At 42.7% G+C, this 23,360-nt stretch overlaps 1 protein-coding gene across 1 annotated transcript in view; it reads right to left on the reverse strand.

The window, feature by feature from the left end:
* LOC311100294 (seizure 6-like protein) overlaps positions 1–21,802 on the reverse strand; it is a gene marked incomplete at its 5' end in the record, with an annotated part of 43,835 nt that extends 22,033 nt beyond the window's left edge. The window contains one exon of the mRNA XM_084141156.1: positions 21,715–21,802. Within this exon, the coding sequence (XP_083997282.1) occupies positions 21,715–21,802 (88 nt within the window). The remainder of the gene's footprint in view (positions 1–21,714) is intronic.
* Between the last annotated feature and the right edge of the window lie 1,558 nt (positions 21,803–23,360).

A 23,360-nucleotide genomic window follows, 5' to 3' on the forward strand; every position in this document is an offset into this window, starting at 1 on the left:
AGCGCTAACTTGAACATTGTGAAAATGTTGTGCGCGTTTACTGTGAACACTGAGGCTGTACCTGCTTTAAGTTACAGTTTTAACAGTGGCCAAGTAGGCTAATGTGGCTATTTGATCATAATGTAGGCATACCAGAGTGGCCTACCACCAAAAACAATGGAGAAAATAAATCACATAACATTTTAACATGGAAACAGCGGTTCTATCATTCAGCCTATAGTAGCAACCAATGTGTGGTGTTCAATGTAGGCTTACATTCCATGAGACTTTTGAAAAGAACATGCAGGGCTTGACATTAACCCGTTTATCCACTTGTCCTTGAGACAAGGAGGTGACTGAATATTTTGTTGTGTTGTTTGATGCAAGAAACCACTTTCCAAAATACAATTCATTATTACTCCCATATCATTATTACAGAGAATGAGACAAATGATGCTACCCTCTGCCTATTGACTACTTAGTTTATTCAAGCCTGTCTAAAAATACAACACTGCCCCTTTAAGACATAAAAAAATATGTTTACCTGACTTGCTTTTAAAAAATGGCTAGAAACAGTGGGGTAAAGTACTTAAGTATAAATACTTTAAAGTACTACTTAAGTAGTTTTTGGGGGTATCTGTACTTTATTTTACTATTTATATTTTGGATGACTTTTACTTCACTACATTCCTAAAGAAAACAATGTACTTTTTACTCCATTCATTTTCCCTGACACCCAAAAGTACACGTTACATTTTGAATGCTTAGCAGGACAGGAAAATGAAGGTTTCTTTACTTTTACTCAAGTATAACTATTGGGTATTTTTCCACCACTGGCTAGAAATGTACACATTTGGTGGTCTTGTAAGCAATCACTCCCACATTGCTGACTACAAATGAGCTATAACTGGACTAATAACTCACTAACAAACAAACACACACACAGGTCGATGCTATCTGTAAACTGGGTGTTTGGCTGGTGGACTGATTTAAAGTAGAGCAGTCATCGAATCGACCAATCAGCAATAACCTCAGAGCAGATCATCAGATAAAGCAAACTCCCCCTCAGATACACTCATTCACACACACACACACATACACACACACACACACACACACACACACACACACACACACACACACACACACACACACACACACACACACACACACACACACACACACACACACACACACACACACACACACACACACACACACACACACACACACACACACACACACACACACACACACACACACACTCAACCAATGTTCCCTCTAATTTATTTAGGCACTGAGCACATTTCAGGTCTGCTGAGCGCTAACTTGAACATTGTGAAAATGTTGTGCAAATTCCGGCGCGCGTTTACTGTGAACACTGAGGCTGTACCTGCTTTAAGTTACAGTTTTAATAGTGGTCAAGTAGGCTACTGTGGCTATTTGATCATAATGTAGGCATACCAGAGTGGCCTACCATCAAAAACAATGGAGAAAATACATCACATAACATTTTAACATGGAAACAGCGGTTGTATCATTCAGCCTATAGTAGCAACCATTGTGTGGTGTTCAATGTAGGCTTACATTCCATGAGACTTTTGAAAAGAACATGCAGGGCTTGACATTAACCTGTTTATCCAGTTGTCCTTGAGACAGGGAGGTGACTGAATATTTTGTTGTGTTGTTTGATGCAAGAAACCACTTTCCAAAATACACTGCTCAAAAAAATTAAGGGAACACTAAAATAACACATCCTAGATCTGAATGAATGAAATAATCTTATTAAATACTTTTTTCTTTACATAGTTGAATGTGCTGACAACAAAATCACACAAAAATTATCAATGGAAATCAAATGTATCAACCCATGATGGTCTGGATTTGGAGTCACCCTCAAAATTAAAGTGGAAAACCACACTACAGGCTGATCCAACTTTGATGTAATGTCCTTAAAACAAGTCAAAATGAGGCTCAGTAGTGTGTGTGGCCTCCACGTGCCTGTATGACCTCCCTACAACGCCTGGGCATGCTACTGATGAGGTGGCGGATGGTCTCCTGAGGGATCTCCTCCCAGACCTGGACTAAAGCATCCACCAACTCCTGAACAGTCTGTGGTGCAACGTGGCGTTGGTGGATGGAGCGAGACATGATGTCCCAGATGTGCTCAATTGGATTCAGGTCTGGGGAACAGGCGGGCCAGTCCATAGCATCAATGCCTTCCTCTTGCAGGAACTGCTGACACACTCCAGCCACATGAGGTCTAGCATTGTCTTCCATTAGGAGGAACCCAGGGCCAACCGCACCAGCATATGGTCTCACAAGGGGTCTGAGGATCTCATCTCGGTACCTAATGGCAGTCAGGCTACCTCTGGCGAGCACATGGAGAGCTGTGCGGCCCCCCAAAGAAATGCCACCCCACACCATGACTGACCCACCGCCAAACCGGTCATGCTGGAGGATGTTGCAGGCAGCAGGACGTTCTCCACGGCGTCTCCAGACTCTGTCACGTTTGTCACGTGCTCAGTGTGAACCTGCTTTCATCTGTGAAGAGCACAGGGCGCCAGTGGCAAATTTGCCAATCTTGGTGTTCTCTGGCAAATGCCAAACGTCCTGCACGGTGTTGGGCTGTAAGCACAACCCCCACCTGTGGACGTCGGGCCCTCATACCACCCTCATGGAGTCTGTTTCTGACCGTTTGAGCAGACACATGCACATTTGTGGCCTGCTGGAGGTCATTTTGCAGGGCTCTGGCAGTGCTCCTCCTGCTCCTCCTTGCACAAAGGCGAAGGTAGCAGTCCTGCTGCTGGGTTGTTGCCCTCCTACGGCCTCCTCCACGTCTCCTGATGTACTGGCCTGTCTCCTGGTAGCGCCTCCATGCTCTGGACACTACACTGACAGACACAGCAAACCTTCTTGCCACATCTCGCATTGATGTGCCATCCTGGATGAGCTGCACTACCTGAGCCACTTGTGTGGGTTGTAGACTCCGTCTCATGCTACCACTAGAGTGAAAGCACCGCCAGCATTCAAAAGTGACCAAAACATCAGCCAGGAAGCATAGGAAGTGAGAAGTGGTCTGTGGTCACCACCTGCAAACCAGTCCTTTATTGGGGGTGTCTTGCTAATTGCCTATAATTTCCACATGTTTTCTATTCCATTTGCACAACAGCATGTGAAATGTATTGTCAATCAGTGTTGCTTCCTAAGTGGACAGTTTGATTTCACAGAAGTGTGATTGACTTGGAGTTACATTGTGTTGTTTAAGTGTTCCTTTTATTTTTTGGAGCAGTGATTATTACAGAGAATCAGACAAATGATGCTACCCTCTGCCTATTGGCTACTTAGTTTATTCAAGCCTGTCTAAAAATACAACACTGCCCCTTTAAGACATAAAAAAATATGTTTACCTGACTTGCTTTCAAAAAATGGCTAGAAACAGTGGGGTAAAGTACTTAAGTAAAAATACTTTAAAGTACTACTTAAGTAGTTTCTGGGGGTATCTGTACTTTATTTTACTATTTATATTTTGGATTACTTTTACTTCACTACATTCCTAAAGAAAACAATGTACTTTTTACTCCATTCATTTTCCCTGACACCCAAAAGTACACGTTACATTTTGAATGCTTAGCAGGACAGGAAAATGAAGGTTTCTTTACTTTTACTCAAGTATAACTATTGGGTATTTTTCCACCACTGGCTTGAAATGTACACATTTGGTGGTTTGTAAGCAATCACTCCCACATTGCTGACTACAAATGAGCTATAACTGGACTAATAACTCACTAACAAGCAAATAATATAAACAAATGTGCACACGTGGCTACATGCAGCTCTCGCTTTGATCTCTAAACAAGGGCATAATAATCGTGACCGCTCATGCTGTAAACACAGTCCAGTTCAAAGTGAATGGCAGAAATCCATATATGGCAATGGTCTATTTGCATATAGGCCTACTGCTGCTCTGATTGGTTATGGTGCACCGGTCTGTGTAGAGTATGGGCTGAGTCATGCCTGTCAATGCAATAGAATCCTACTCCGATGCGCTCTGCCTACACAAAAAATCTTGCATAGTTAGTTTTGCATACTAACTCTTGCATAGTTCGTTTTGTTTTGGTATGTTGCATTGAAAGTGGCTAATATTGCGTTGATGCGATCACAATTCCCACAGTAAAGGGAAACGTTGATAGTGTTAACTAACAGGGAAAACTCTAGAATGTTAAAGGAAGTTCCATCTCATGCTTCTCTGCACGGACTGATATTTCTTCTGCGCGGCAGTCTCGGGGAGCTGCACGCCCCCACGCAGCTTAGAGGGAACATTGCACTCAACTACTAAACATACACACACTCAGTTCTAAAGCCTTGGGTTCTAAAGCTTTCGGTTCTAAAGCCTTCGGTTCTTGACTCACACCGTCCTCGTGCCATTGTTCAGGGTTCCAGGCACAGAGTCCCATCTGGGCCATGTGTGGTGTCAGAGGCAGGTGCTATTCCACCCAGGCATGACCAACTCATATGAACAGATGGCATCATCTGTGGGCTCTCTCTCTTTCTCTATCCCTTACACACCCTCCTCTATCACTCTATTTATATACCTCCTCTGTACTCTGTCCATCCCTCTCCTCTCCTTTCATCCCATCCTCCCTCTCTCTCTCTGCCCCCAGATCTTCTCTATATAGAGAATGTTGTGTAACTATGTATCTCAAGGGCAACACATAAGTTATTAATAAGCACTATTAGCAATGATTAATAAGCACTTTCAACATAGTGTGTTGGCCTACAGTATCAAACTGCCTCCCAACTCAACCATGTCTAACAGAGAAGATTCAGTAATCCACGCTTACAAGACGAGTAACCTTGACTGAGACCTGAAGACTTGTGTTAGCTCCGTAAGCTGATGGCAAGGTTTGTGAACATTCTCCATGTTGACATCCAATCCCCATGGAAACCCTCAGGTACTTGCTAAAAAGCATTCTTTCTCCACTTCTCCTCTTCTCTTCCTCTCCTCCATTCCATCTCTCCATTCACAATTAATGTGGCCAGTGAAGATAAATATCTATCTGTTATTTTATTCATGTTTTCCTGCTCAGCTTTAGGCTGGAAGAAGCCCATGTACCTGTGATACATGTTCTCACACACACGCGTGTGTATGTATGTGTGCTCACTGTGTGCTCACTGTGCACGCACGTGTGTGTGCGTTAACAGCAGTGAAAACAGAACAGGGCTTTCTGTCCCTAGAGAGAAGCTGTCTGTTACTTCTGCCAATGCCCCTTTACTACTCTCCTTCTCCCCCACATTCCCCCATCCCCCTCTCTTTTCTCCTTCCCCCACACTTCCCCCATCTCTCTGGTGCCCTCCTTCTCCCCCCATTCATCTCTGTCTCCTCCTTTCCTTTCTTCTCTCCCTCAATCTCATTCCTTTATTCTACTGGAAACTGGAGGCAGGCAGGAGTGTGAGTTGAGTTTCAATGACTTCTGAACATCTCTCGCACACGCACATATACACACACATTTAAACACACACATATAGGACCCTAACTAGGCTGTAGTGGAGCCAAAGAGCAGGCTTCAGAGAATCATAACAGTTTCTTTCAATATCAACATGGTCATGTATAGCTCATTATTCACTCCTCCGCTCGCTCAATTTTTAACCTCTCTCTATCTATGGTTGTTTCATGATGACCACATCCTCCACTTCTCTGCTCCCCTCCTTCTCTTCTTTCGATCCTACTATCACACTGCAGTCATACATGCCTCATCAGTTCATATTTCTTTCCTCCACTCTCCCACTTCTCTTCTCCCACGTTCCAACTACCTAACCATATCTCATTCTGCTACCAAGAATGATGACACCATCCAAATCATCTCACAGAAATATTATTTATCCTCCTGGGTTATGTTGTCAATTTGAGTAAACCTAATGGGTGATGTCATCAACGTCAGTCAGTCTTCCCGTCAGTTCTATCCATCTGGGTGCTCAGGTTTCAGAGAAGAGTCTTTGTGTGTGTGATCTATCTGTGTGTGTGTGTGATGAATCTTACAGCAGGACTGTACCAGTGATTTTCCTAGCATTCAAATCCTTGGGCGGACCACCAAAGCATTTTATTTATATATTTTGATGTCACTTGTTAAATCCACTTCAATCAGTGTAGATGAAGGGGAGGAGACAGGTTAAATAATAATTTTTAAGCCTTGAGAAAATTGAGACATGGATTGTGTATGTGTGCCATTCAGAGGGTGAATGGGCAAGACAAAAAATATAAGTGCCTTTGAACGGGGTATGTTAGTAGGCGCACCCGTTTGAGTGTGTCAAGAACTGCAACGCTGTTGGGTTTTTCAAGCTCAACAGTTTCCCATGTGTATCAAGAATGGTCCAGCCAACTTGCCACAACTGTGGGAAGCACTGGAGTCAACATGGGCCAGCATCCCTGTGGAATGGTTTCGACACCTTGTAGAGTCCATGCCCCCACGAATTGAGACTGTTCTTAGGGCCAAAGGGGGTGCAACTCAATATTAGGAAGGTGTTCCTAATGTTTTATACACTCAACATATATTTTTTAAGAATATAATCTTTGAGAACTAACAATCACCAAAATAAAACTAGACAGTCAGGGAGAATTGAAAATTCCCCCCAAAATGAATTTATCAGTATAGATTTTGTTATTATGTTTGCACAAAATAACACAGCATTAGCCCTGCAAAGAAGTGCAGGAAAGTAGCTTTAAAACTGCAACATTTTCCCTCAGCTGCATGGCAAAATATGTAGAATTGCAGAGGATGTATAAAAATAAATGTATGTATAATAAAAGGATGTATAAAATCTTATTTGTCACATGTGCCGAATACAAAGGGTGTAGACTTTACCGTGAAATGCTTGCTTAAGAGCCCTTCCCAAAGATGCAGAGTTAAAAAATAATATTAAAAAGGAAAATAGCAACACAAGAGGAATAAAATACACAAGAATGGAGCTATATACAGGGAGTACCAGTACCAGATCAATGTGCAGGGATACGAGATATTTGAGATAGATATGTACATGAAGGCAGGGTATCCGGATAGATAATAAATAATAACATAGTGGCAGCAGCATATGATGAGTGCAAAAGTGTGTGTGTGTGTGTGTTGTGTCGCTATGCGTGTGTGTGTGTGTGTGTGTGTGTGTGTATGTAGTGTACAGTGGCTTGCGAAAGTATTTACCTCACATGGCATTTTTCCTATTTTGTTGCCTTACAACCTGGAATTAAAATAGATTTTTTGAGAGTTTGTATCATTTGATTTACACAACATGCCTACCACTTTGAAGATGCAAAATATTTTTTCTTGTGAAAAGAAAAAACAGAAAACTTGAGCGTGCATACCTATTCACCCCCCCCAAAGTCAATACTTTGTAGAGCAACCTTTTGCAGCAATTACAGTTGCAAGTCTCTTGAGGTATAACTCTATAAGCTTGGCACATCTAGCCACTGGGATTTCGTTCCGCTGGTGTACAGCAATCTTTAAGTCATACCACAGATTCTCAATTGGATTGAGGTCTGGGCTTTGACTAGGCCATTCCAAGACATTTAAATGTTTCCCCTTAAACCACTCAAGTGTTTCTTTAGCAGTGTGCTTAGGGTCATTTTCCTGCTGGAAGGTGAACCTCCGTCCCAGTCTCAAATCTCTGGAAGACTGAAACAGCTTTCCCTCAAGAATTTCCCTGTATTTAGCGCCATCCATCATTCCTTCAATTCTGACCAGTTTTCCAGTCCCTGCCAATGAAAAACATTCCCACAGCATGATGCTGCCACCACCATGCTTCACTGTGGGGATGGTGTTCTCGGGGTAATGAGAGGTGTTGGGTTTGCGCCAGACATAGCATTTTCCTTGATGGCCAAAAATCTCAATTGTAGTCTCATCTGACCAGAGTACCTTCTTCCATATGTTTGGGGAGGCTCTCACATGCGTTTTGGCGAACACCAAACGTGTTTGCTTATTTTTTTCTTTAAGCAATGGCTTTTTTCTGGCCACTCTTCCGTAAAGCCCAACTCTGTGGAGTGTACGGCTTAAAGTGGTCCTATGGAGAGATACTCCAACCTCCGCTGTGGAGCTTTGCAGCTCCTTCAGGGTTATCTTTGGTCTCTTTGTTGCCTCTCTGATTAATGCCCTCCTTGCCTGGTCTGTGAGTTTTGGTGGGTGGCCCTCTCTTGGCAGGTTTGTTGTGGTGCCATATTCTTTCAATGTTTTTATAATGGATTGAATGGTGCTCCGTGGGATGTTAAAAGTTTCAGATATTTTTTTATAACCCAACCCTGATCTGTACTTCTCCACAACTTTGTCCCTGACCTGTTTGGAGAGCTCCTTGGTCTTCATGTTGCCGCTTGCTTGGTGGTGCCCCTTGCTTAGTGGTGTTGCAGACTCTGGGGCCTTTCAGAACAGGTGTATATATACTGAGATCATATGACACTTAGATTGCACACAGGACTTTATTTAACTAATTATGTGACTTCTGAAGGTAATTGGTTGCACCAGATCTTATTTAGGGGCTTCATAGCAAAGGGGGTGAATACATATGCACGCACCACTTTTCCGTTATTTATTTTTTAGAATATTTTGAAACAAGTTTTTTTTTTTTTTTCACTTCACCAATTTGGACTATTTTGTGTATGTCCATTACATGAAATCCAAATAAAAATCCATTTAAATTACAGGTTGTAATGCAACAAAATAGGAAAAACGCCAAGGGGGTTGAATACTTTTGCAAGGCACTGTATGTGAATGTGAATGTGTGTGGGTTGTGTGAGACTGTCAGTGTAGTGTGTGTTTGAGTGAGTGTGTATATACTGTATAGTCCAGTGGCTGTCGGTGCCGTTTAAGATGAGTGAGGACAATTATACATTTTTGATGAGTATGGCCTTATCTCTATTACAGCATATTGGATGACTGTCATTCATATTCCATTCACCCAGCTTAATGTAACATCGATAGGTTTAGGCTACTACATGATACTCAAATGTTCCTTGTACCTATCATGAGGTTGCTACAACCTAGTCTATGAATGAAAGTTTACAATGTAGGTGCACAGGTCGAGAGAAAAATTAAGAGTAATCAAGGTGACAGACAGTCTTGCCTGCATCTAGCTGATCTAGGGTGTAATCATTAGTCCAATAGTGGCAAATGAGAGTTTGGACAAATTTAGGTATGTTTATCCCCGCTTCGTTGCATTTGCTTCCGTTTAAGAAACGTTTTTCAACAGAATCGGCGGAATGAATACACCCCTGATCACACGCAAACACAGTTCACTTTCATAGCAGCCACATTAAAACAGCATGATCATTTTGCTTGTTGTAGAATTCCTTCTCGCATCTACGCGCTCTCCTCCTCTCACCTTTTCCATTCGCTTGAGGACTTCAGTGCACAACACATCAGCTGTCTGTGACCATGCGGAAAAACCTTCCAAGCCAAACCTTCATATCATAACCGCTAACCACTATACACAGCCTACATCATTAATGTCACCATATTAGCTAACGTCATAGCTAGTCAACATAGCTACTCGAACTAACGCATTAGCAAACCCGCTACAATCATGCAATACAGTGTACAGTCAGCAAGCAGTTTAGCAGTTAATTCAACGAAATATAGCTAGCTCTCTCTCTCTCTTTTGCTTCTACTTCATTTTTAAATAAATTAATTTATGGCTTGGGGGTAGAAGCTGTCTCGGAGCCTGTTGGTCCAAGAGCCAATGCTCCGGTATCATTTGCCGGACGGTAGCAGAGTGAACAGTCTATGGCTTGGGTGGCTGGAGTTTTTGGCAATTAATTGGGCCTTCCTCTGACACCGCCTGATATAGAGATCCTGGATGGCAGGGAGCTCGGCCCCAGTGATGTACTGGGCTGTCCGCATCACCCTCTGTTAGTGTTGTCACGTTACCAGAATTTTTACTTCGATACCGATACCAGGTTTAGTATCACAATACTCGATACCAAAACGATACTCTATACCGAAATGATACCACGGCAAAAAAAAGAAAGCGTATTAGCTAAAGTTACAGAATAACTAAAGGGCTTCTTCTTCTTCTTCTTCTTTTTACATTTAACAATATGTTCATAATTGGTGGAACAACTAAAATAACAACTAGAATATATTCTATTCTATATTAAATTTCTTTAAAAAATTAAGCCATATTACATTTTTTCTTATGCAAAACAATATCTGTATTATTACATCTAAACTGTTTAAAAATGTAATTTGATACATATCAGGGTTCATTTGCTAATTTATGGCCATAATATTGGGTTAAAAAGAACATTAATTAGACCTATGATTCATTATTCATTACAGGTAAATACGTTTATGTATTAAATTAATAGATTAGTTCCACAACGACATAAAAAAAACTTTGAAGCAAATTTCTGAAGTTTCTATTTTGCAATAGTCTCTAGTACACACCATAGATTTTACACAGCATACGACTATTCCCAGAGTGCATTTCAATCCCCAGGGTGCAATTCTCCACCCAGGGTTACTGGCTGGCTGCAGAAAAACGTGAAATAGTCTAAATATATGAGTGCATTTCACATAACTTTTGGGTTGTAATCATATTATAATGCTCAGATGAATGTCATGCTGAATATATGTTAATGTCATTGTCACTCAAAAATAATTCAAATTTAGTAGCTAGTAGAATAACGTTACAATGCAAATGTTATGTGTCATATCTTTTTTGATGTCATTTCGGAACTAAACCTCCCTTGAACTGCACTGCTTTGTAACACCTTTTGCTTAGTTGTTTCAGTGGGCTGGCCCTCATCATCTGCTCTGTAAGCAAAGTATTCCCATAGTTCGCTTCTGGAGGCAGTTTTTTCAACAAGCTGCCTGTTTTGGAGGTATAATGTTTTCGTTAGAAGAAGCCATGCTGTCTGCATTCTCACATAGTTATTTCCCCTCTCGGATGGCGCTCAGTTTACTGCTGTCCCCCACCCACTCAGCAACGATGGTAGTTTTTAGGTTCTCTGCTGTGTGCCTCTCCTCCATGTTCTCAGTGGTCAATACATGAGACTTCATATCTTACTTCTCATCAATGTGATGGCTCGCTGCAGTGATGTATGACAGCGTGTTCATAGAAGTCCAACAATCTGTTGTTAACGCCACATATGGGGTGTTTGAGAGCTTGCGTTTTGTACCTGCAGAGCAATCATTGTACAATTTCTCCATCCGGGCCGTCACAGTTTTTCAACATTGCATCTTGTAGTCTGGTTCTAGATATGCCATCGGGGCACTGAAAACGAAATCCTCTTAGAAAAAAAGGTGCCATCTAGAACCTAAAAGTGTTCTTCGCCTGTCTACATGGAACCCAAAAGGGTTCTACCTGGAACCAAAAAGGATGCTCCTATGAGGACAGTCGAAGAACCCTTTTGGAACCTTTTTTTCTAAGCGTGTACCATTGACAACAAAATACAGGCACAGGGGAACAATCTACCCTGGCAATACAAGGTACGAGTAGCTCCACCGAGCTACACTCAACTCACATAAAACAATCACCCACAAGGACAAGGGGGCAGAGGGAACACTTATACACAGAAAAATGAGGGGATATGAACCAGGTGTGTGTAATTGACAAGACCAGACAAATGGAATGATGAGATATGGAGCGGCAGTGGCTAGTAAGCCGGTGACGACGAACGGCGAAGCCTGCCCGAACAAGGAGGGGAGGCAGCCTCGGCGGAAGTCGTGACATTATCGCACTTCCGTCCTGTGAAGAGCATGTCTGATGTCTGTTGTTGGGGGCCTGCACTGCTGCCAGCAACAGTTTGGGTCTCACGGTGCCTCCCTTTCAGATGGTTAAGCATTGCACTTGTACTGCCACTGTAGCTCAATTCTACCTCGCAAAGTTTGCATTTCACCACCTTCTCATTTCACTTCTCAAAGTATTGCCATACAGGACTTCGCTGCTGTTGCTTCCCTGTCTCACTCTCAGCCATTTTTACAATTGTTAACGATGATGATGTGCGGAGCGGTTTATATCCGTGGCAAATAATTTGAAAGATGCATATCTCCTCCTACTAACATTACAGCATTGTTGTGTTAGGTATTAGTTTTATTTTATTTTTCCCTTTATGATGATGATCGGGACCTGTTAGTGGTAGTTTTGTGATAACTGCACTGTGATTTTGATTTTGTTGGAGGAAAAAACTTTTTCGGTTAGGGATTTCTTTTAAACGTTAACGATCCCAATGTCATAGATTAGCTGAAAACTGGAGCGCAGCAACAAAGAGCCAGAGGGATAGTTCCAGCGACATGGATTGGTTTTACTGTCTTACAGCCATGATGGTCTTTTCCACCAAACCATCTCTGAGACGATGGATGGAGAGAAGTAGAAAACTCTCAATAACAGTCATATCCACACACAGTTAGGATGAAATCTGAGTTCTATAGAAACGTTTCAGTTTAGATGCTTTCAGAGTGTTAGTGTAGATGCCACGTTGGATTTGCGTAACATTGCTACATTTAAACTCTGGGAGCTGTTCTCCCGCCCCTCTCTTTCATAGTAGCTCAGAGAAGAGCAGCGTCGGAGAAGTGAACAAGACAAATATGTTTATTTAACATCACTCCAGACAGCCGTAGCTATCCGTGTCGCTCTGAGTAGCGCCTTCCCTTTATCACACGGACACACGCGCGTGCACGCACACAGAGTTTCTGGAACAGGACCAGACAGGCTCTTCAATGGGACTCTGTAATGAAGGTAGACAGAAGAGGGGACCATTCAGATGATGGCGATGAGGGATGCTTTGAAGCAAAGGGAAGATGAAATATTAACAGTATAAAACGCTCGGCTGGAAACGATCCTGATCGTGCCAAACAACTGGACCCACAAACTCAGCTCACAACCATCAGCCTTAAAATGACAGTTAGTATTGAACAGGGCCCAGACAGAATGGCTTACCACACCTTATACTGTGCACAAATGTGATGCTAAATGTGTGCATAGCTGAAAAAGCACTATCAATTGAATCCCGGCCTAGTACTCTCACTGAGTTATTATCCTGATACAAACTTCTGTTCTGTTCTCATCCTGACCCTAGTAGAGGCTGGGCTAAAGCCATGGAAATGTCAAAGCACAAACACCTAGTCAGGCCAACAACAGCAGCAACAGGAAAAGAGCAGGGGAAGAGACAGCCCAACACAAAACCCCTGACAGTTCAATCACACACACACACACACACACACACACACACACACACACACACGCACACACACACACACACACACTGTGGATGGGGATGGGTTCAGAGCAGCTCAGCCACACAGTTAAGCTGCAGTTAATTGCTTTTATTGTGGAATAGTGTCAGCAGCATCCCTATAACCCCACAGTCAGCCAGAACTTATAATCCTGGACACACACACACACACGCACACACACCGTTTTGATGTTGAATGGAAATAGATATTCTGTCCATACTATGGCAAACATTTGTTGTAGGATTCTTAGGACTTAGTTGGTTTTCCAATAATAAGACTGGGGTGATTGAGCTAAAGGTCGTCTTTCCCCGTGTTGTTCACAGTTACAGCTTCCCTCTACAGCCTTTCAAAAAACAAGAAGAAGCAAGGGTGGGCCTCTGCTGAACGAGAGAAAACGATGGATGGTGAGGAAAAAATAAGAGGTGATGTGATGAAAGGAGAAAGACAAATTACGGCTGAGTGAGTTTTACAGAGGAGAGAACAGACAACCTGCCACAGGGAGGAGAGAGAGGAGAGGGAGAAAGATATAGGAAAGGAAGGGAGAGGAGAGAGAAGGGGTGAGGAGGGGAGAGGACTGGAGATGAGAATAGAGGGGAGAGGAGAAGAGAGGAGAGAGATAATAGAAGAGAAGAGGAGAGGATGACAGGAAAGGGGAAGGAGGAGAAGAGAAAATGGGAGAGGAGAAGAGGGGGAGGAGAAGAGAGGAGAGAAGTAGAGGAGAGGAGAAGAGAGAAGAGGAGAGACTAACTAGACTCTAGAGCAGGGGTCTTCAACCTTTTCTAGCATGAGTGCTACTTAAAAAAAATTAAACATGTCACAAGCTACTCATTTCTTTCTAGCTTTTAAATAGGCACATTATTTTCTTCCCCGGGTCCTTAGTGTACAAGAGAAAGTAGTGCACTATGTTTTCTGTCAATATACCTGGTAAAGTGACAGAAAACATAGTGCACTACAGGGATGTAGCTCAGTTGGTAGAGCATGGCGTTTGCAACGCCAGGGTTGTGGGTTCGATTCCCACGGGGGGCTAGTATGAAAAAAATTAAAATAATGTATGCACTCACTAACCGTAAGTCGCTCTGGATAAGAGTGTCTGCTAAATGATGTAAATGTAAAATAATGATTAATAAACAACTCTAAGGGGGGCACTATAAAATAAGTGATTTTTTTTCTCCCAAGTTATTATGTTTTCTCAGTTTTATTTTTCCTGGTTTTAGATTTTTGCTGGTTTTCACTCTCAAAATTACAATTGTTCACAGAGAAAAAACGAAATAGTATGTTCTGAGTCCATGTCAATGCTTAAATCACATCAGAATATATATATTTTTTAGGTCTGGAAGAAAACTAATACATTTAGATTTTTTTGTGTAATTCCCCTTTAATTGCGCATCTGGCCCTTTAATTGCGCATCCAGCAAGTGAGTAATGTGCCCATCTAGCAATGGTTCTGTACTGCTGCTGCTAATTTCATCGCAAAGTTTGCAAATAAAAAATAATAGATACAAATGATATACTTACTCATGACATACTTCTGCCAGGTAAGGCTACTTTGCAGTTAACATTTAATTGAGAAGGTTTTGGGGAGAGTATTTCTGTCAACGCGCAAGATGGTCATCACATCAACTGACTACACATGGAATAATAGACAAACGCGCGCACCACACAGACAGACAGGGGCAATATTGTTGGACATTTATTGGCAGATATTGTGTTAGGTTTGGCTTTTTAAGCCAATAGTAGCTAACCAGGGGTGGGATAATGTCGATGTTGCGTTGATTAGATAGTAGCTGGGAGATTGCGGTGTCTGATACATGTGAGATTTGTTTATGACAGTTTGTTTATGACAGTGTACTTTTAGAATTGTTTGGAGAGCTACTCATATGTGGGCTTCGAGCTACTGGTGGAGACCCCTACTCTAGACCAGGTAGAGCCCTACGTTCATGGAGAGACCAGACCTCTGTGCCCTAGTCGATACAGTCACAGTCAACTGGCGTCGGAGTGAGAGAACGCGATGATACAACTGTCATAACCTCCCGCCTGCTGAAATGAGGTCAATCTAATAACAACACACATTCTCCTCCCGATCAAATATCTGTGCGCGCACGAGGACGGAGCTAATTGCTCAGAAACGACACACACACACACACACACACACATACACACAGCAGAAGCATGGGAATCAATCAGTGTGCATGTGTGGGTGGGGGTGGGAGCATGATACAATGAATGTATTAGAGACAGTTGCATGGCAGCCCACTGTCTGTGATATGACTAGAAAACAGATCGGCTATATGGGCTATGGAACACAGAGTTCTAATGGGATAATATTATATAGCCGTTTCTATCAGCCCATGTGATGAGGAGGAATAACTAACAGCCCCTCTGAAGGCTAAACACACAATATTTTGTTATTGTATAGCCCATGAACTTGGCTGAAGAGCAAGAGAGACCATGTTGATTAAATAGAGAACATCAACAGCAGAGAAACGGTCCTGTCTTTCTGTCTGACATTCAGTTAGCAGCGGGATAGTGGAGGTTAATAGATAGCCTGTCTGACACACACACACACACACACACACACACACACACACACACACACACACACACACACACTTGAGGAGGGACCCTGCAAAGTGTTCATCACCTTTGTCGAGGGCGGCGAAGATCATGCTGCAGCAACCAGACAAATGCCCACGTTTTATAAACTCTGTACACACCACACACGCGCGCGCGTGCACACATTTTTTTCTTCCGGCAACCAGAGATATTCATAAATTCATAGGCAGAATCCCGAACAACGATTGGCTATGCTAATTGTGTGTGTTTTGTGTTATTTCTTTGCTTGACTCCCACGCGTTATGTTGTAGGCTATGCCACAGCCTGTTTAACAAGCTCTCACATCAAGACCAGAAAAGTGATAGGGCTAGCTCTAGCCTAATGGCCTAAGCCCCTCCAGAGACGTCCAACCAGTGGCGGTCGGTGCATTTTAAGATTAGGGAGGATTTTTTTTTTTAGGAGCATGGCCTTATTTCTATTACAGTATTTTGGATGACTATCATTCATATTCCATTCACCCAGCTAGCTCAATGTTACTACATTATATATTTGCCCTATACCCATCATGAGGTTGCTACAACCTAGCCTACAAATGAAAGTTTATAATGTAGGTGAACAGGTCGAGAGACAAATTGGAGTAATCAAGGTGACAGACAGTCACACATCCAATACCGCCTTGCACAGTCTTGCCTGCATCTAGCTGATCTGGGGTGAAATAATTAGTCCAAACAGTTGCAAAATGGAACTAAAACGAGAGTTTCTATTCTACAAATTCAGATAGGTCCATCCCCATTTTGTTCCGTTCGCTTCCGTTTAAGAAACGTTTTGCAACAGAATCGGCGGAATAAATACACCCCTGATCACCCGCACACATAGGTTCACTTTCATAGCAGCCACATACAGCATCATCACTTTGCTCGTTGTATAATTCCTTCTCTCACCTTTTCGCTTTGCTTTTGAACAACAGTGCAAAACACAATACAACAGCTGTCTGTGACCAGGCACTAAAACCTATCTAAGCTAAACCTTCATACCATAACCGCTAACACAGCCTACATCGTTGTCACCAAAATAATGTTATAGTCAACAAACTAGAACTAACACATTAGTAAACCCACAATCCAATCCAGTATTGAATGAATCATCCCATTTCCATGTGTACAATCATTCAGTACAGTGTACAGCAAGAAGTTTAGAAGTTACACCTGCGGGTACCGGTGGCAATAAATTAATAAAACTGAAAGCTTACCCTGACTTAGAAGAGTTGCAATGTTGGATAGCCTTAGCCAGCGAGCTAACATAAATAGTGTTCCTCTCTGTTTGAGTCTGGTTGTTGAGTAGGCTAAATTAGCTGCATTAGCTAAGTAAGTGAAAGACAAACTAAGAAGGAAAAAAAACCAACTAAATATAGCTAGCTCGCTCTCTTTCTCTGCTGCTTCTTAATTTTTGAAGAAATTAATTTGTTCAAAACTGTTCAAAACTGTTCAACTATTGTCTTTCTCTCTCTTTGAGTCAACTACTCACTACACTTTATGCACTGCAGTGCTAGCTAGCTGTAGTTTATGCTTTCAATACTAGATGAATTATCTGATCCTTTGATTGGATAGACATGTCAGTTCATACTGCAAGAGCTCTGATAAATTGGAGGATGTCCTCCGGAAGTCGTCATAAGTACTGTGTAATAATCATCAATAACAATAATTATTTATTGTGTGTCCCTTTTGGGAAATGTGTGATGCATCTCAACAAATAACAGCACTGCATCACCAATAGGTGAATAAATACATAAATCACAAGCAATAAATACAGCAGACAACACATGTGGATAAAGTTCATAATTCAGTTCGTAAATTCTGGGAAGGGGGAGGGGTTGAGCAGTTATTTATTCAATTGATTTATACTGGTGGGAATGAGTGATTTCTGGGCTCTGGTGGTTATGTAAAGATGGACTCTGTATCGGTGGCACGATGGAAGGAGCTGGTACTCCTGGTTGACTGGGTGTGTCTGGTCAGTGGCAATTCTCGCTCCTGCCCTCACTACTCTCTCCAAGAACAGCGCTTCCATGTTCTTGAGTTTATCTCCACTGATTTTGCTTGACAGCTTTACTATTTTGTGTGGTTGGTTTTTATTTGCGATGGATAGCTGGTTGTACCAGGCTTGGAAACAGAAAGTGAGAACACTCTGAACAAAGGATGTGTAGAATATGGTTGTTATTCTTTTATTGACCTGATATATATTTAATCTCCTCATGAAATACAGTCATTGTTCTCCCTTGTTGTATATCTGTTTTGTGTTTGCAGTCCAGGAGAGTTTTGAGTCAATTATAGTTCCAAGATATTTGTATTGCTCAACTGATTGTATTTGTTCTGAGTCAATGTGAATGGGCCCGGTATCATAAGTTTATTGTAATTTCCTTGGTTGTTTTTTTTCACATTAAGAATGACTCTATTTTCCTTGCACCATTGGGTGACGTGTGTTATTTACAGTGCATTTGGAAAGTATTCAGACCCCTTGTCACGGATCCCCCCGGTAATGCTTCTCATTCCGTTCACCAGCTCCGGAGGTCTACGTCACCGGCCTTCTAGGCATCACTGACCTGCATCATTACCACCAACCCCGGACTGTCTTGTCTCATTACGCACACCTGGTTCCCATTCCCCCTGATTAGTATGTGTATATATGTGCCCTCTGTTCCCCATTGTCCTTGTCGATTATTGTCCCATGTCCATTGGTCTCGTGAGAACCTGTGCTCTGTTGTATTGGCTTTCGTGCTACGTGTTACTGTACATTGTATTACAGTTTACATACCGTGTAATTGTGCACTTGTTATTACGGGTCTCGTCCTGTGTATTATTTAGAGGTTTACACCTCGCTCTTTTGTTTGGGTTACATCCCTGTGTTATATATATATACGTGTTTGTTTTGGGCTTCGTCCCCGTCGTTTTTCATGACATACCTTATGTTGGGTAGAGAAATAAAAAAAACTATTACGTATTCCTGTGGCTGTCTTCTATCATTATACAACGTGACACCCCTTGACTTTTTCCACATTTTGTTACGTTACAGCCTTATTCAAAAATGGATTAAATCGTTTTTTTCCCCTCATCAGTCTACACACAATACCCCATAATGACAAAGCAAAAACAGACCCTTTACTCAGTACTTGTGGAAGCACCTTTGGCAGCAATTACAGCCTCGAGTCTTCTTGGGTATGACGCTACAAGCTTGGCACACCTGTATTCAGGGAGTTTCTCACATTCTTCTCTGCAGATCCTCTCAAGCTCTGTCAGGTTGGATGGGGAGCGTCGCTGCACAGCTATTTTCAGGTCTCTCCAGAGGTGTTCGATCAGGTTCAAGTCCGGGCTCTGGCTGGGCCACTCAAGGACGTTCAGAGACTTGTCCCGAAGCCATTCCTGCGATTTCTTGGCTGTGTGCTTAGGGTCGTTGTCCTGTTGGAAGGTGAACCTTCGCCCCAGTCTGAAGTCCTGAGCACTCTGGAGCAGGTTTTCATCAAGGATCTCGCTGTACTTTGCTCCGTTCATCTTTCCTTCGATCCTGACTAGTCTCCTAGTCCCTGCCGCTGAAAAATCATCCCCACAGCATGATGCTGCCACCACCATGTTTCACTGTAGGGCTGGTGCCAGGTTTCATCCAGATGTGACACTTGGCATTCAGGCCAAATAGTTCAATCTTGGTTTCATCAGACCAGAGAATCTTGTTTCTCATGGTCTGAGAGTCCTTTAGGTGCCTTTTGGCAAACTCCAAGCGGACTGTCATGTGCCTTTTACTGAGGAGTGGCTTCCGTCTGGCCACTCTACCATAAAGGCCTGATTGGTGGAGTGCTGCAGAGATGGTTGTCCTTCGGGAAGGTTCTCCCATCTCCACAGAGGAACTCTGGAGCTCTGTCAGAGTGACAATCGGGTTCTTGGTCACCTCCCTGATTGCTCAGTTTGGCCGGGCAGCCAGCACTAGGAAGAGTCTTGGTGGTTCCAAACTTCTTCCATTTAAGAATGATGGAGGCCACTGTGTACTTGGGGACCCCAGATCTGTGTCTAGACATAATCCTGTCTCGGAGCTCTACGAACAATTCCTTCGACCTCATGGCTTGGTTTTTGCTCTGACAACTGTGGGACCTTTATATAGACAGGTGTGTGCCTTTCCAAATCATGTCCAATCAATTGAATTTACCACAGGTGGACTCCAATCAAGTTGTAGAAACATCTCAAAGATTATCAATGGAAACAGGATGCACCTGAGCTCAATTTCGAGTCTCATAGCAAAGGGTCTGAATAATCAAATCAAATCAAATGTTATTTGTCACATGAATACAAAAGGTGTAGACCTTACCGTGAAATGCTTACTTACAAGCCCTTAACCAACAATGCAGTTCAAGAAATAGAGTTAAGAAAAGATTTATTAAATAAACTAAAGTAAAAAAAGAAAAACATCAAAAAGTAACACAATAAAATTACATAACAATAACGAGGCTATATACAGGGGGTACCGGTACCGAGTCAATGTGCGGGGGTACAGGTTAGTCGAAGTAATTTGTAAATAAGACCCCTCTATTAGACTAACAATTGCTGTATCATCTGCATACTTTACTGTTGCACATTCTGATGTTATTTGGGTGCAATCGTTAGTGTAGAGGGTAAACAGAACTGGTGAAAGGACACTACCCTGGGGTACCCCTATATTTGTGGTTAGTGGGTCCGATGTATTCACATTGAACCACACTCTTCTGACCCGACTGGTGAGAAAACACTTGATCTGGTTGATGAGACGCGTGTTGACGCCCATGGTCGCAAGTTTGTTCACCAGAATATTAGGATGTAATGTGTCGAAGGCAGATAGAAAATCTATGAAAAGTATTCTGGCATATGAATGTGGTTTATCCAGGCGCATGTTGATTTTATGAAGATGGAAGAGCAGTGCATCTTCAACTCCACGGCCTGGTTATATGCGAACTGGAACAGTCCAGTAGGCTCACCGTGTGCAGGAGAAGGTGTCCCAGGACAATGCGCTCCAAATATTTGATTATCACCGAGGTCAAGGAGATGGGACGATAGTCATTCAGGGATTTGAGATTATTAACTTTGGGAATGGGCACAATAGTTGCAGTTTTCCAGATATCGGGGATTCTGCAGCTGTCTAGTAACATTTGAAAAAATATTCTGTATATGTCACACAGTTGCCATTTACACTCCCTGATAATCCGCCAGCTTAGATCAACACAGCCTGTTGCTTTCCGAGGATTGAGTTTAGAGAAGACCCGAAGGACATCCTTTTCAGAGATGATTATGGGACTGTCATTCAGAAGGGGAAAGTCATTTACAGGCCTGCCTGCTGTTTCAAATCTAGCAAAAAAAAAGCATTGACTAGATTGTTGTCATTAAGCGGCACTGCTGCCAAGGTTTTATTCTCCATAAATCTGTGTAAGTCTGTGGAAGGGGGATGAGAACCACGAGCCTCCTAGGTTTTGTATTCAAGTCAATGTACCCAGAGGAGGACGGAAAGTAGCTGTCCTCCGGCTACACAAAGTGCTGTTGATGCTACTGTAGACCTTCATTGCAAAACAGTGTGTTTTAATCAGTTATTTGGTGATATGTTTTATCTCAAAAGGATACCGTTTTTCATGTTTTATATTTTTATGAAATTCACTGAGTAGGATGGTCCTCCGCTTCTTCCTCTGAGGAGCCTCCACTGTATCCAAAGTCATTTAAAGTTAGACTAGCTTATTAGGATTCAAATTAAGATTTGTATCATGATTCTAACTGTAATAGGCTATAATTCCAGTAGCCTACGCTATTTAGCAAAACAGACAAAGCAAAGTTGTGATAGTAATTCATGCTGGATAGGAGCCAAGGGGAACTTCAAACAAATCCACCAAATGGGTTAGCACAGAGATAACAACAAACACACACACACACATACACCGGCCAGAAAGTTAAACCCAGCATCATTACCTTGTGTTTCTGCTGCGAACCCGGTCCAAATCACACAGACACAGAGTAGCGCTGACAGGGCACCGATTCGGTAATGGCCCGGTGGCATGGCTTCACACAGCCAGACAGAGCCGGTCCGTCCAGAGAGACCTGCTAACGGGATGCACGCGGAGAATAGGTTGGTGTTCGACAGTCGGTCTGCACAGCGATCTTCTAGATGTGACGCGCCGCTTGTTTTTCTACTCCTCTGTCAGCGCGCAGTGTGGTGGTGGTGATTTCTCTGCGGTCCGCATGTCATGCCTCCCTTCGCCTGAACCCCGCAATGTGCCTCTTCTGCTCTTCTGCTCTTTCTGTCCTGATCTCTCTCTCTCTCCTCCTGCTCTGCTGTGCCAATCTGCATGCCTCTCCATCTCTCACACTGCGCACACACACACAACCACAGAGCCTGTAAGGACAGATCAATACATTAAAAGATATGTCCTGGCTTCAAATACCAAACAGAAGTAGTGCTGAAGCTGCTATAAAATTGAGAGAAAGCTTAACATTTTCAGCGTAAATGTTAATGTATTGTCTTTTCATACTTCAAAGGGATTTAGTCTACCACAGACAACTTACCTGCCTTTGTCAATAATTAGGAATGAAAACTGCTGATTGTCGTTACACAGTGTGTTTCTGTGTGTGTGTGTGTTTGTGCCAACAGGGCTCTAACCCTTGGTATTCACCTAGCAAATGCCAGTATCCATGGCGATGCCCTGTTGTTAATCTGAAAATACAGAGGGCAAAAGAGGAGCAGAGAAACACAGGAAAGAGAGTGCAGAACGAGTCTCTCTGTGTTACACTTAAAATGGATAGAGAATGAATAGAGAGCATAACTCGATAGATAGATAGAAAGTGTCAGGGTTTAGAGAGAGATAGAAAGTGTTGGGGTTAAGATAGACAGATAGAAAGTATTGGGTTTAGAGATATATTGAAAGTATTGGGTTTAGAGATAGATTGAAAGTATTGGGTTAGATAGAGATATATACATTTTTGGGGTTTAGAGCAAGAGATAGATACATTTTACATTTGAGTAATTTAGCAGACATTTACAGGAGCAATTAGGGTTAAGTGCCGTGCTTAAGGGCACATTGACAGATCTTTCATCTAGTCGGCTCGGGGATTCAAACCATTAACCTTTCGGGATGAATTGGAACACCGACTGTGAGCCAGGCATAATTGCCCAACATCAGTGCCCGACCTCACTAATGCTCTTGTGTCTGAATGGAAGCAAGTCCCTGCAGCAATGTTCCAACATCTAGTGGAAAGCCTTCCCAGAAGAGTGGAGGCTGTTATAGCAGCAAAGGGGGAACCAACTCCATATTAATGCCCATGATTTTGGAATGAGATGTTCGACGAGCAGGTGTCCACATACTTTTGGTAATGTAGTGTAAATAGAAAGGGTTGGGGTTTAGGATTGAGTTATGCAACTAGGCGCCTCATTAAGGCCCACAGCAGCTGGCCCTCTCCGTCTGTCCCTCTCATAGTCCCCAATCTCACCAACCATCACACGCTGTGCTTGTGTGTGTGTGTGACAGAGAGAGAGTCAGTGGTGGTCTGAGGAGCTGTCTGGGCTTGAAAGGATTGTGCTCTGTAGTGCGCATCACTGCATGTGCACACACACACACACA

The sequence above is a fragment of the Coregonus lavaretus genome (genome assembly GCF_964263955.1).
Source record: "Coregonus lavaretus genome assembly, chromosome: 24".
Classification (NCBI taxonomy): Eukaryota; Metazoa; Chordata; class Actinopteri; order Salmoniformes; family Salmonidae; genus Coregonus; species Coregonus lavaretus.